Here is a 16,133-nt window from a genome sequence, read left to right on the forward strand (position 1 = left end):
AGGGTAAACAGGGAAGTATAAAAAAAAGATACGAAAACAATATATTACTATGAGGACCTCATCTCTTTCTTTCTATGAAATGTAAATGATATCGAGGCTGCATACGTAAACTATATCTTCCCAGGGTTGACAGAACAGATGTAATAAAGACGCACTGTAATTTTCATTAATTTGCTTTATTTGTTTATGTTTGTCAAAACTGAGGGAATGTTTCGAAAATTGCCAAGCTTTGGGCGCTTATTGAACTAAGGATCATGTTTTATGACAACTAGCTTCAATAAGGAGGCCCCTCCCCTCCAAAAAAGTTGGAAAAATAGGCCCTAATGCTTTTGTTTGCACTAAAGATGACAATGTGTCCGAAAGCAATTTTTATTCAGCTTTCATTAGGCTTAGCTGCTTCTAATGTTTTCGATAAAGTTGTTATTACCAACAAAATTATTACGTTCTTATTTTTTAGAATGAAATTAAGCATGTTTTACACGCCCTGTTTGTAAAAAAAAGAAAAAAAAAGGAAAATTTGACAAATCTCAACTAAGAGCGTTCTAAAAAAACAAATATCTAAATATTTTCTTAACAGTAAATGGATTTCAAGCTGAAAACTAAAGCAGTGTTTAATTGTAACCAAAATATTAAACAGCAGTTTTTCAATGGAGGGGAACACAAAACTTCAAAATAAACCCCAAAATAGGCAAACCATACGAACAAATGACATTATAGCATGCCATAAAATTCTTGATCATTCAGGGCAGGGGGAGATCACGGGTTCAAATTTTTGAAACCAGAATGAGGTGTGCCAGAGGTAGATGTGGCAATGAAGAAAGAAATTCTAATGCCCCACGATGGTTACTACAATGTACTAAAATGTACTAACAACAAAGCTGGAAATAAATAAAAAAGGAAAAGGAGGCCACGGGAAAAAAGACCATTATGAAAAAGAAACTAGCGCAAAAAAAGACCCCAATGCTTTTTTTAGTGCAAAAAGTGGAAAAGCAATGTATGCAAAAGCAATTTTGTATGTTTACATAATTTTGTATGTTATCAATTGCAAATGCAATCTTTGAGATAGCAAAATACAAGTTGTGTATTTGTAGATTCTTAGAAGTATGTCCTCCTTTATCAAAACTGGCTCATGTATAAGAGCCTAGTATATGTATAATTATAATGTATGTAATCATTATGTATTATGTATTTTAATTATGTATATAACAATTATAATGTATACTTAAAATTATATGTTTAATTTATTATAATGTATAATTTGCTAACAAGAATCGTTTTTTTGTCCAAAGTGAAAGATTCAGAAGAAATTTGCAAAATTTGAAATAATTTATCCGAATTCTTTTTAAATTACCATTATTAAGAAGGGAAAAAGACCTGATGCATAAAGGATATAATGATCACAGAAAGTAGTTTTAATTTTGGCCAGCGCACGTCTATTATACTTCCCTCTGTTTGCAACAATTTTTGCATAACCAATCTGAATCTTTTTACTTATATCACAAACATTACGCTGACGTAAGCTCGAAAGATTGTTAGTAATAGAGATACCAACTGATTCGTGTATAAGAGCCTGGTATCTAGTTTTCAGTATTTTTGTTGTTTAATTTTAATGACTAGGGAAATAGGAAAGCATGATGTATTGCTATCAAAACCTCTTGTTTTTCTTTTCCATGAAATGTAAATGATGATTCCAGGCCTCATACGTAAACTCTATTTTCCCAGGTTTGACAGAATGGATATAATAAACACGCACTATGCTTGTCAGTAATTTCCTTTATGTTTGCTTTTAAAGCGAGGGAATTCTAAAAAAGGAAATAGGAAAAGGAAAAAGGAAAGGATCAAACTTCGTGCACTTTGTGGATAATTTGTTGAAATGGCGGCCATATTTTATGATAACTAATTTCACCAAAACTCAGTCCGTCTGTTTCGTAAGACATTCTATGCAGAATATTAATTTCGAGATATTCGGCATTTAAGGAGTTCTCTCCTAATAAATTTTTGTTTAGGATGTTTGAGTCGTAGAATTCCTTTCAAGGGCTTCAAAATATAACAGCGAATTCACTGGAATGATCTGTTCAGGTTAATAGATGTTAATTACAGAGGGACGCTAGATTAGGGGCTGGATTATCATATAAATAAATCATTAAAACCAATTAGAAAAATACAGGGGAATTGTACCGAAAATACAAGAAAAAAAACAACTAGCAAACGACCTGCATTTTAATGGGCGTCCCCCCCCCCCTCAACCGTGAAAATTTGCTGGATTGTTGCCCATCTTTTATTTTTCTATTATTATTTTTTTTTACTGAGTTTTGTTTAATATCCTGGTTTTCATCCTTCACATCCTTGTGTTTCCGAGAAGGCCTTTACGCAGAGGGGGACTGTATTGCCCCCCCTAAAACTGTGTGGTAAACTTAGGCATTTAAGCAGAGGGGGGCTGGATTGGCCACCCTAAAATTCTGTGTTAAAACTCAGCCCTCCCTTTCTATAGGGCATATAGCTTTTCTACATGATGTTTTGTTTGAACTTCTTCATGTGTGAGCTTTATTCTAGGGGTACAAGATCTAGTGGTGAATTCATTGATATGATTAATCAAAATTAATTGTATTAGTTTTAGATGTACACTAAATTTGTGGGTTAGACTTGATTAACATAATGCCTTCGAGATTTTGTTGTATGAAAAAAAAGGCGCCTTGTCGCTTCGTAGGCTTTACAAATCAATTTAGCTGCGGCAATGCCCATAAATAGTGTGTTTAGCTCAAAAGAAGAAAAAAAAAGCCAGGGAATAAATTATGAAATGAAAGGGCTGAGCTCTGATTAATAACTTAGAGAAGAGAGGAAAATAAACTGGAAGACAAGCATATATTAAGTAGAGAATGTCAGTCTTTGGGACATTTCAAACATGTCAAGTATGGGTTGGCGACTAAGTCATTGCAGATTTATCTAAGAAAATAAAAAATTTAAATTTTCATGTATAAAGAAACTTGAATTCCTTGTATATCTTCCGTTGTTACTTATGATAATCCGTCATTTTTCAGTTTATTGTTGTTATTTTTTGTATTTTATTAAAATGGTTATTTTTATCAGCAAAAAAAGGAGAAAAAACAACATGTTAAGCTTTTTCCTATTTAATGCGTCATTTTCACTAAAATACTTTTTTTATCAGCAAAAAGAAGCAAAAAGGTCAAGTTCAAGTTCTGCTTCATAATCGTCATTGAAGTTTTATTCAGTTTAAGAAAGTTGATAGATATTGAAAAAAAATAATGGTTTAAAGGTACTGTATCATAACTATATGGTGGTTTTAAATAACCATTATAAAAATGGTTACTTTTATCAGAAAAAAAAGAGAAAAGACAACAGGTTAAGCTTTTTCCTATTTATTGCGTCATTTTCACTAAAATACTTTTTTTTATCAGCAAAAAGAAGCCAAAAGGTCAAGTTCAAGTTCTGCTTCGTAATCGTCATTGAAGTTTTATTCAGTTTAAGAAAGTTGATAGATAAAAAAACATAATGGTTTAATGGTACTGTATCATAACTATATGGTGGATGTGGTAACAAGTCCCAACTAAGCTCCTACGCTTTACCAGATGTCATATGGTAATCATCAGCCCTCTTCAACAACTTTTCTGAAAAAAATTATATTATATTCTGAATAAATTAATTATACCCTGAAAAAAATTTCAAAAAGCTACTGCTACGTTTTTTTTCTTGTCAAATGTCATACCTTTTGTTTAATAAAGCTCCCTAGACACAAATCGTTAGTCATTTTTATAAAAAAAATATATGTTTCTGTAATTTCTACGGAGCCGGAATTGTTTTTGCTTGCCATCTCTCATTGCTTTATGGTCTCCTATTACGTTTTATAGTCTCCAGATTTTTTGAGACAAGCATTCTTGCACCAAAAGGACTAGATATCTATGGAATTGGATTAATTAGTTTCAGATCTATCTATTCACCGACCAAAAATTATGATTTTATTAGGCTTTTCTTAGAGAATTTTCTAAATTTGGTTATAAATTTTTCCTCCTATTTTCGCATGTTCCTGGCATATTTTTCAATCTAAATAAAATGCAAAGCGAATTAAAAAAATAATCCGGTGGATGGATAAAGCTGAATCTCAGCTATTGAATGGTAGAAGAGTCCTCATTTACATTTAAAAATCAATTCTGTATGACTGCAAAAAAAGAAAAAAAAAATCCAAAAGGCTGCACAGGAAATGTAAATCTCGAATCCTTAGCCATTCGGTAAAGTGTATATTGCTCTATAGTGTGTCCTTTGATCTTAATTCATGGCCGTATCCAGGATTTGGACTGGGGGGATGCTAAATTTTTTTTTGAAAATGCACCAAAAATGTGTTTTTATATTTTCTTATTACTTTTTTATGAGTCTGACAAGCAATTTTTTAGGAGGAGGGCTAAACCCCCTACCCATCCCCTGAATTCGGTCTTGCTCTAATTGCATGCAGTATTTTGATCGCTAGTTTGTTATAAATCTCTTTCTGTTTATGTATTTTTTGAAGGATAATTTTGAAACAAGAAAAGCACAATCTGTTCTTTTAGTTTTTAAGGAGTTTATTAAAGTTAGAACGGATTTGAAAATATAACACTATATATTACTAAACTTGGTTTGGTTTTGATGTCAGTGAATTGTTAGACAATGAAGAAGCATAACCAATGAAATATATCAATGTCTGTGTAACAATTAGTATGTCAATGAACTACAATATCAGGCTTGGATAAACTTTTCACAATCCTTTTATTTTGTATAAATATTAATTAGAAATTCTACCCTTAAAAACAACGGTTTGAAAATTGTATGACGATTTTATTTTATTTTTTTTCAAGCTTTCATCCAAAATATGGGATATTGCCCTCACATAAACCCACCTGATTATTCTGTCATCAACGGTGGACTATTGACGGTTCCATTGTTTTCAAAGCTTTTTTCTATTTGCTTAAATTAAGCTTCTAAATTCATGAAATGTTATCCCCGAAAAGAATGAACACAAAGAAAAACAATCCATAAAACGAACAGGTGTCAGACGAGACTCTAAACTCCGGAGATAAATGCTCAATGAAATAAAAGATGCTTAAATAACTCAAATATAGAAAACCGGGGGGGGGGGTCTTGCCATGTAAAACTCAATGATTCGTCAAATATGTTATAATAAGAAATGAGGAATTTGAAAGTAGAGTAAAATAGTCTTGCCTTTCTCTCCTTAGTAAGTGCATTTACTATTTCTCCTTCTAATCTTCAAAAAAAGGCTTAGATTTGACAAACTTTAATTACGCTTGACTGTAACTAACATTTGAGTCTGTGCTGATGTTCTTTAATATTATTTTTGAACTCCTTTCGTAATTAAGGGCCTTGCACATTCGGACAATCTATAACCATATGTTTAAGACCGCCCAATTAACTTGTCAACATGGTCTCCAAAGGTTTTTCTAATTCTAAATTACAAAAAATAATTTCTGTCTATCTCTATCCTAGACGTCTATATTTTTTTCTGTTTTCACGCCAGACTGTGATTGTTGCAATTCTAGCTAGGAGCTGTGCTTACTATCATGATAATAGTGTTGGACGTATTGACATTCAACTGTTCTGTCTGTGAAATAACTGAATGGATTGAATTGACTGTTAAAAAAAGACTACATTCCATAAACTATAAACTAAACTGAGAAGATTTTTTTTAAATATCTATATAATTTTGTTGGGGTCATTCAAAACGTATTAAATCAAATAACGGGTATAATAATTTAACACAGGATATGTTTTATGAGGGAAATAAATAGTTAGTTTGATTTGTATGGAGTGATAAAGTCTTAGAAAGCTATGAAAAGATGGCTTTGTTTGCCAGTTGGTTCAACGTTTGTAACTTCGGCTAGTCTTCAGGGTATCTTGGGTTCAACTTTCAAGCCAGCAGTGATTCTTTAAAGGAATTATGTTGATTTCAAAAGGCATTGTGTCACATTTTATTTATGAAATACCAGACTTTAACCCTACTGTCCTAGACTGAGGGTGCTTGTTCGTTGATTTCAATCACTTTTTCGGTATTTCTTGTCTCGCAGCTTGTCCAAAGCAGTCAAGTGGTTTTAGGGTAAGGGGTATTTGACCAGAATTCTTTTCTTTCTGAAAAAAAAATATTGCAATTGTAAGATCGAATTGTAACAGTAAAACATCAATGAAATTTTTATGTTAAGAGGAAGCTGGTTCCTAGCTTTGAAGATTTTTTTTTCTTGCAGCTACGAATATACACCACAAAAAAACATAGATTTTAATTATATTTTGGTTTTTACGTATCTAAATCTTGATTTTTGTGTCGGTTAGTTTTAACTACAAAAACTTGAATTGAAGAGCAAGTTCTATTGATAAGGACTTATGTCTCGGTAACAGAGCATTAAAATATGCTTTTTGTTTCCAATTCAATAGTTCATCAGTGACGACTTTTTTTTGTACAAAGAACTGTACCTGGAGAGGAAATGTTTTTGGAGTATATAGTATAGAGTTTCGGGTGTGTTTTGAGTCGAGGGTGAATAGCTGACTACTTGGGGCAAGAAGAAAATAATTGGTATATAGTGAGTGATGTTTTGTAAGTGTTGAAAGGTTTGGACGACTCCTCAGGCTAGCAAAGGAATACCAAAAAAATAGAGTTTTGTAATTTATGTAAATTTTTCGTTTATTTCATGTGAATTAATTATAACTATATTTTTTTTTTTAATTTTGTACTATCATGACCCTAGGGCATTTAGGACAATAAAAAATTATTATTTATAATGATTGGCAAATAAAGTCTTAAGTTAGTCAAAAAGGGATTGTATGGTCGACTAGTAATCTACTTGTTTATATTCATGATTTTAAACCGAGTTTGTGTATGGGTCATGGTCCAGGATAATCCGTAGAACAAAAAAAAAAAAAAAAAAAAAAAAAAAAAAAAAATCTGAAAGCAAAAAGTATATAATTCTAACACAGACCAAAAACAGTTTTTTTATGCTCTGGAACTATGACTTCCAATTTTGAAAGAAAAATCTAAATTTTGAATAGATAAAATTAAAATATAAAAAAAGTCTTTTCCCGCCTACTGGTTCAGTTGCAATCATGAATCAATAAATGAAGAACTTGTTCATATTTGTATGATTTGCTTGGGTTTTTTAGATTCCTAAGGCTATAAACGGTAGTTTTGCTATCTACAGTTTATATAAATTGACAAGATCGTTTCCGTTATACGCAATATTCCATTATACGCAATATATACGAAATATTCAAATAGGTTTTGTTTGTTCACTGTCTTGGGAAAAAAAAGTCCTCATTATTCTCTCTTCTGTATTTGTGAAATAAGGTAAATTTATTTTCGTGCTAAGATTTACATTGCAGTTTAATAGAGGTTATAATAAACATTGCTGAATCAGTATCAAATAATTTTTTGCATAGAATGATTTTTCTGAAAATACATTTTTTATTATAGGCCGAGATTTGCTCTTTACTAGGTTGCAGGTAAGAATGCATCCATGGTGTCTAAAATTCGTTGAATACAAACACCGATTTGGGTTGCAGCGGTAGCTAGAAACCTAGTAAGAGACGATCACGCCCAATGCTATAAAATACAATTGCCCATCACTCGCGAAAATAGTGTTAGATCAAAACAAGAAGTACAGTATTAGAACCACCTTGTTCGAAACTCCTATATAGGAAACTTACCATCCCTTGGCTTGAATAACGAAGAAAATTCATTGGCTTGAAAAATAAGAAAAGTGGCTCCAAGCACGATATTCTGCATCGACAGCATCTTTTTATTTCCTATTTTTTCTCTACAGCTAGCGTGGCCCTGGAAGATTATTTAGAGCTGTTTAATGGCTCGTCTAAAAGGAAATTGCTTCATCTAGTGCGTTTTGTCATTAAAAAGTAAATATTTTTCAAACTGGAATCAATTTTTTACGAAAAACTGTATTTTTGTAAAACAACGTAGTAGTAAATGTTATTAACATCATCGTGCATATGAAGATCAAAATAGTATTTCTAACATTATAATCCTTTAGGTTTTAACAAAAAATCTGATTGGTGAATTGAAACTAGGGTAATTCCTGAAAATATTAAATAAATACTTTATTTCATCTCTCAGTTTAAAGTTATAATTGTCTACTGGAATTGTGTTAAAAGACGATCATTAGAAGAACAAACCAGTTTGGCATCCTGGTATCTCCTGTGATGAACCAGAAAAATGATTCCATTCAAAAAAGAGCCCTGAGAATAATTTTTAAAACGGCTAAGGTAACCATACTCGCTCCTTCTAAAAATTGCCAAGCTGGAAACTGTTGAGCATAGGAGAGGGAGTCCCTCTTTGACGTATTTTATATTTTCATCAACCACCGTCTGTTCTAATATTAACTAATATTATTAACTAATTATATTAACTAAGATAATATTAATTAATATAATATTAACTAATATTCTAATATTAACTAACTTTCAAGGATACTGATGGACAACCTTTTCATTTCCTCTTTTTCGACAAAATTTTTTTTTGCGAATCTTTTCTTCTTGGATGAAAAGGGGATCGAGGATTTTCTTTTCCATCTCATAATATCTTGAAATTTGTTCCACGTATAGACCAGATCCATCGTCACTGAGAAAATGTTTTTGTGAAATTATTATAGTATATCTTTGTTTTAGTTACATTGTCATTTATAAAATTGGAGAAATACCCGCAGCACTCTGGATAACTATATTCCATCTTATCCTCTAGCTTCGAATTATCCATGGACATGTCAATAGAATGTTTTCGCTCAGGCTTGTATTAATTGATGTGACGCTCATCCTGGAAATTATTTATGCATTTCTCTATGTCTGCAGTCAAAGACTTGAACAATTTTGGCTTTCGGCTTTCTATCATAAGCTTCACTCATGTCTGTATCCCAATATCTATCAACTCTAGTTTATCCTCTCTTTATCGACATTAGAGTTTACTTAAATTCTATTTATAATAGTACAAGCCCGGTCAACCCATTACATACCTTTTTAAAATTTAGTGGAGCATATTACATATTGGTACAATAAATCGTCAGCTTGTATCTTTGCGTTCTATTATTCAATATGTTTTTCAATTCCATGTTTGACTTTTCCCGTAAATTTCTTGATCCATATCATAATTGAAAATAAACTTCACGTATCCTCTTACGAGAGAGATGTACCAGGAATAATCTTCTGTTAGAATCTCAATTACAATGGTCCTGAATTCATCAAACTCCTTGTCAAGATCAAATTCTTTCGGCTCAAGCGACTCAAGTATTTCAATGCTATTTTTGAGAAGTTAGCGGATCTGGTCCGGTTATGTCAACAACATATCTAGGACATGTGCTTATTCTTCTCACCAAGTTTCATCCCGATCTCTACACTCTAAGCGTTTTCCAAGATTTCAGGTTTCCCCTCCAACTCCCCCCAATGTCACCGGATCCAGTCGGGATTTAAAATAAGAGCTCTGAGACACGATATCCTTCTAAATATCAAATTTTATTAAGATCCGATTACCCGTTCGTAAGTTAAAAATACCTCATTTTTTCTAATTTTTCTGAATTACACCCCCCCCCCCACCCAAGTCCCCCAAAGCGAGCCCATCCGGTATGGTTATGTCAGTTATGTATCTAGGACTTGCGCTTATTCTTCTCACCAAGTATCATCACTATCTCTCCACTCTAAGCGTTTTCCAAGATTTCCGGTTTCCTCCTCCAACTCCCCCAGATGTCACCGGATCCGGTAGAGATTTAAAATAAGAGCTCTGAGATACGAGATCCTTCTAAATATCAAATTTCATTATGATCCAATCACCTGTTCGTAAGTTAAAAATACCTAATTTTTTCAAATTTTTCCGAATTACTGAAATAGGTCTCTCCCCAACTCCCCCAAAGAGAGCGGATCTGGTCCGGTTAAGTCAATCGAATATATAGGACTTGTGCTTATTATTCTCACCAAGTTTCATCCCGATCTCTCCACTCTAAGCGTTTTCCAAGATTTCCCCCCAATGTCACCGGATGTGGTCAAGATTTAAAATTACAGCTCTGAGACACAAGATCCTTCTAAAACTAAAATTTCATTAAGATCCAATCACCGGTTCGTAAGTTAAAAATACCTTAATTTTTCTAGTTTTTCCGAATTACCGAATTAGTCCCCCTCCCCAACTCCCCCAAAGAGAGCGGATCAGGTCTGATTATGTCAGTCACGTATCTATGACTTGCTTTTATTCTTCCCATCAAGTTTCATCCCGATCTCTCCACTTAGGGCGTTTTCCAAAATTTTGGTCCCCCCCCAACTCCCCCCAGTGATACTGGATCCGGTTGGGTTTTAAAATAAAAGGTTGGAGTTACAAGGTCCATCTAAATATCAAATTTCATTAAGTTCCAATCTCTCGTTCATAAGTGAAAAATACCTCATTTTTTCTAATTTTCCCGAATTAATCCCCCCCAACTCCCCAAAAGAGAGTTGATTCCCGTTCCGGTTATGCCAATCACGTATCTAGGACTTTTGCTTATTTTTCCCACCAAGTTTCATTCCGTTTTCTCCACTCTGAGTGTTTTCCAAGATTTCAGGTTTCTCCCTCCAACTCCCCCAATGCCGGCGGATACGGTCTGATTTAAATTAAGAGCTCTGAGGCACGATACGCTTTTAAATATCAAATTTCATTAAGATCCGATCACCCGTTCGTAAGTTAAAAATACGTCATTTTTTAATATTTCCGAATTGGTAAATACCAAGTGCCATAAATAAACAACAACAGAAAACAATTAAAAAAAACAAACAGAAAAAAACAGGTTAAAAAAAAAACAGAACAGAAACGGGTCAGACAAAAGCAGATGTCTTGTTTCTGTTTTTTTTTTTTTTTTTTTTTTTTTTTTTTTTTTTTTTTTTTTTTTTTTTTTTTTTTTTTTTTTTGAAAACGGAAACAGGTTGGAGAAAAACAGAAATAAAAACAGAAACAGTGATGATGCTTTTTTAAAACCGAATGTTGGAAATTGCAAAGTAAAACCAACGAAAGTGTACCTTTTGTTTCCTTTTCTTTAGTCTCTTGATAACTAGAGCAAGGATAGGACTGGCTTTGATGTTATCTCGGATATTTTGTATTTAACAATTTTTTTTTAAGCGAAGAGAAGGGGAAGGTAGAAATGTTAATTTCTGGAAATGTAGGTGAAATTTGTATTTTTGACTTTTTCTCATGTAAAATGCTTATTAAATGATCATTTTCAAAATCTTGGGGAAGGAGATTCTAAAAAGATTCCCTGATCTGATTCCTAAATTGGTACCCCTTGGGGAGGGGGAAGGTTCAAAAGGAACCCCTTCTTTTTCCCAAAGACATAGGAAAGAAACTTGCCTTAGTTTTAAAAAGTGTCTATAACTTTCAGGTTATCATGGCTACAAATAGGATTGAAACTTTAGATCCGGCTTTGATTCGTCCTGGACGAATTGATAGAAAGATTGAATTTCCTTTGCCTGATGAAAAAACTAAAAAACGAATTTTCAACATCCACACTTCGCGAATGACATTAGCTGAAGATGTCAATTTGGATGAACTCATTACGTCCAAGGATGATCTTTCGGGGGCGGATATCAAGGTATTCCTTTTTATATACGCTGCTGTTATCATGTGAGTGTTCTTTAATAAATAACTTTCTTCACTAAAATCATTAGGAAAAACTTCGATGATAAGATCAGGAAGAACTTTAGCTCTTATTTTTGAACTTTGGCCCTTACTAGCTATAACGAGCTGATTTTGCCTTATTTATATATATATATATATATATATATATATATATATATATATATATATATATATATATATATATATATATATATATATATATATATATAATATAATATAATATAATATAATAATATATTTAAACAACTAATGGCCACCGAAGGAAACCTGAATATGTACAGAAAAACGAATATAAAAAATACAACAGAGAAAAGAGAGGAAGCTAAGTAAAAGAAAAAAAAATACAGTGTGGAGAAGAATAGCGGAACATGGCAACTATTTGTTCTGGCATTCGGAGATAAAGGGAAAGAGGTTTTGTGTCAGAGGAAGTACGGATAGTAAATAAATCACAACTTAGATGCATTTCAGAAGCCAATTATTATCAATGGTAATGGACTATTTGCTGTTATTTTCGTCCCTCAAGGTAAGAGAGCAAAATCGTTAAATTATGATTACTATAATATGTAACTTTTTTATCGTTACACTATTTTATTAAAAATTAAATAATAAATCAATAAGAGGGTTTTTGTACCGTATTGGCAACGCTTTGAAACTGTCCCAGTTTTTCGACTAATATTGCACCGCGAGAGATTGATTTGTACCATCTGAAGAGGAGCTTAAAAATTTGTCATAATAAGAAACAAATTTTCGATAAACTAAAACTTCAACAGATATCCGAGTCAGAAACATACCCGAAAACCGGTACTGTATGCACCGTAACAGGACCTTTAAATTCCACCGAAAACTGTACAGTCGTAGTGTGTTGGCAACGCTGCTGCTCTTCAGCCCTTTTCATTAATTATGAATATATTTATGACTGTATTTATTGTTTTTCGTTATTTAAGAATTACAACAATAACAAATAATTCATAATGAAGTACCAAGGGCATCAAATGAAACATTTCATATTCCCTGGACCAGTAAGTGTTTGGCTGAAAAGTTTCCTCTCTATGAGTAATTTCAAGCGTGACTGTCTTTGCTGTTGATAGTGTCAAAGTGGCAAACGCGTGCATATTTACCGTAAACAGTTTACCGTAAATATTTACCGTAAACAGTTTGCCGTAAATATTTACCGTAAACAGTTTCGGGAGATAAAATATAATATTAAAAGCGCAATAAGTTAGCATAAAATATTGTCCTAAGTTCATAATATGCCTTCAATCCCCAATTATTCATCCAGGACTGACAAATAAATTGTGATGAAACGAGGCAATTCATTGAAATGAAAGAGAATGGTTTAAAAATAGGTTTTCAATGTTAGTCTTGCTTTTTTGGCTGCTGATCTCATAGGTATATTTTTGACAGGTTTTGTGTTGATATCTATTGGTTGTTCATAATATTTATGTTTTCGTTTCTTTTGATTCTGTTTTAAGCAGCCATGTGTTGGAAAATCCTTGCCACAAAATACTTTTTGAAGAATCCGCCCTTATTAGCAATGACCTAGGCATAAAGCAAGTCGTTCGAGAAGCAATTGAAACCAGAATTAAGATTAATAATAATATTTCTTTAAATAGGGACATGGGAGAATAATCACTAAATGCTCTATACACAAATTTAATTAAAACCGATCTTACAAAGTATTATAAAAAGCCAATATGAACGTGGTTCTGTGTCAATTCTAAATTCTTGGTTCAAGCTGCCTAAGACCATAGGTAGGCGTGCCTTGTTTACCTCTCATTCCAGGCAATCTAATGGTCCTATGTCAATTTTAATTTCTTGGTGAACCTTGGTCAACCTGTCTGAGACTCTAGGCAGGCGTGACTTGCTAAAAGATAACAAACAACTACTGGTCCAATAAGAGAGGCACACTTACTCCCGTCGTTTCCCGTGCCATTTAACCAAACACTTGGAAAACTATAGGTTCTATGACTATCTTTGTTCTATGACTATCTTCCTTAATTCTTCTGCCCGAGGAATGACGCATGGACGGATAATAGATAGACTTATCTATTAACAAATAAACTAACATCATTTTTATGCAATCCTAATAAGGGGGGGGGGGTGGTTAATGCCAGAATTGCCTCTCACTCAATTGGACTATCTGTCTTGGCTTTTTCTACAATTAGCCATAGCTTGATGCCCACACCTATTCCATTTTAATTCAAACGGAAGACATACACTCTGTCTAAGTATGTTTTTGAACAAAGCTCTGAATTTCGTTAATGTGGTTCCCAGTAGCTACTACAAGATATTAAATACAAAACAGTCTTCTATTTCAAAGGAAAGGAAGGGTCAACATTAAAACTTAAAACGAACAGAAGTTATTCCTTTTATGAAAGAACTTATTTCCTTGTAAGAGGGACTGTACCCTCCTCAATACCCCACTCTTTACCCCGCTTCCAATTGAAAATAAAGAGCAATCTTAAAACTTAAAACGAACTGAAACTATTCCATATATGAGAGTGGCTGCCCTTCCTCAATGGCCTCTCTTTACGCTAAAGTTTGCTCATGTTGTTTGTTCGCTTTGAGTTTTGACGTTGCTCCTTACTTTGAGTTGAAAAGAAACTTGTTTTTTTCTTTAATTTCTGATTGATATTCAAATATTGCTGGGAAATCCACCTAAGAATATTAAGGCTACTTTTGAAGCATCGATGCGTCTTTTTTTTTGTAATGTATTCTATTTTAATTTCAAATTTTCCATCGTTATAGTGTAATCATTGCGCCGTATCTCTTTGGTCGTTGTTTGAAACTGAGAAATAGTTTCTCAGTTTCTCACCAGCGGAGAGAAACTTTTCAGTTTCTCAGAAACTGAGAAATAGTTTCTCACCAGCGGATTTGTACCAAACATCTTGGAATTTTGTTCCTTGAAATACCGCAATTTTGAGCGATTTCCATACGTTTTCATTTTGTGGGTAGAATAACTGTATAGCTAACTTAGCAAATTCCTCCGATAGGAAATCAAAAGCGTCTCAGTGTAATTTTACCAACATTTCAGATACAGTAGTATATGAACTTTGGTATGTACTTATCATAAGTTTAGATACATCTTCTCTGACACTATGGATTATAACCTAATTACTATGTAATATTGCTTTGTGAAAGACTGGAGATATTTTTTGGATTTTGATAATAAGGAAAAGAATCACTCTTTTATTAGCTCCCATATGACTTCTAAATACACCCCCTGGGACTGATTAACGTTGCTCAAATATCAAGCATGAATCCACCATTTGATTCCTTAGCTGAGAGACCTTTTTACCAGTGTGTTTGACCTTACCCCTAGGGAAAAAAAGGGTCTGCGAAGACTTCAAAAATAACTACAAAACTTCATTGCTTGCGACTTCCTTGGTGATCTGTTCACACTTCAGTAGATATACGTTAAAAGGGAAATTTAAATAATCCTTCGAATTGTTCGAGTTTAATCAAGTTGTGATCATTTTAATCAATTATCAAGTGATTAATCAAGTAATTAATCAATTAAGTAATTAAGTAATAACAATTAATCAAGTGATGACTATTTTTTTTTTCCTCTAGGCAATATGCACTGAAGCAGGATTGATGGCGCTCAGAGAAAGACGCATGAAGGTGACCAACGAGGATTTTGTCAAGTCCAAGGAAAGTGTACTCTATAGGAAACAAGAAGGCACTCCTGAGGGATTGTATCTTTAAGTGGCACTGCTTTCTTGGGGTGATTCAGCTGGCTATCGTATTGTAATATCCCTTTGTCTAAGTAAAAATTAATTATATACTAGTATTATTCTCTATCTATTGTTTAGCCTAGGAAGGAAATATATACCCTACATACCCTAGGAAGGAAAGACTAACTAGTTTAATGGATGGATCCATCACATGCCCTTATTAGTTCGTGATCAAGTATTATTATTTCTATCACTAACGTCGAGTTTTTTTTTGTTTTGTTTTTTTAATAGACTAAGAGTGATGTAAATTACATAACAAACACTGCAAATTACAAACAATTGCTCTGTTCTTAGAGACCTGGATGTGGCATGTTTTAGGTCTCATTATTATTAGCCATATTTATCAAATAATTAACCAATTAAAGATAAAATATATACTTATTCCCTTTGTGTCCTTCTATATTTAATAATTGGAGTCTAATTCCTTTACGTATACGTATTGAAACAAAGTCCTACATCAGTCTCACTCTCACATCGAAAAGAAAAAGTACACCGTGTTGGCGATGTAAAAGGTTTTTTGACACCTTTGGTTTGTCTAGTTGAAAGGTTATAGACCTGATTTCTTAGATAAGCATCATATTAAAACAGGGTCCTAGATTAGTATGATGTATTAGCTTTGCTTTACTGTTAAAAAGCAAACCAAACACTGGTAAACTCTGACCTTTTCATATGTGTCTCTGACTACAACACGGCTGAAGAAACGACTTAAAATCCACATGGCTGAATTCCGAAGCATGGAAAAGCACGATGTA

At 33.0% G+C, this 16,133-nt stretch overlaps 1 protein-coding gene across 1 annotated transcript in view; it reads left to right on the forward strand.

The window, feature by feature from the left end:
* Window positions 1-15,434, forward strand: part of LOC136030849 (26S proteasome regulatory subunit 4) — a 59,856-nt gene extending 44,422 nt beyond the window's left edge. The window contains exons 8-9 of the mRNA XM_065709894.1: window positions 11,388-11,597; window positions 15,218-15,434. Of these exons, the coding sequence (XP_065565966.1) occupies window positions 11,388-11,597; window positions 15,218-15,352 (345 nt within the window). The 3' untranslated portion in view covers window positions 15,353-15,434. The remainder of the gene's footprint in view (window positions 1-11,387; window positions 11,598-15,217) is intronic.
* Window positions 15,435-16,133: the final 699 nt, after the last annotated feature.

This window comes from Artemia franciscana, chromosome 9 (assembly GCF_032884065.1).
Source record: "Artemia franciscana chromosome 9, ASM3288406v1, whole genome shotgun sequence".
Taxonomy (NCBI): domain Eukaryota; kingdom Metazoa; phylum Arthropoda; class Branchiopoda; order Anostraca; family Artemiidae; genus Artemia; species Artemia franciscana.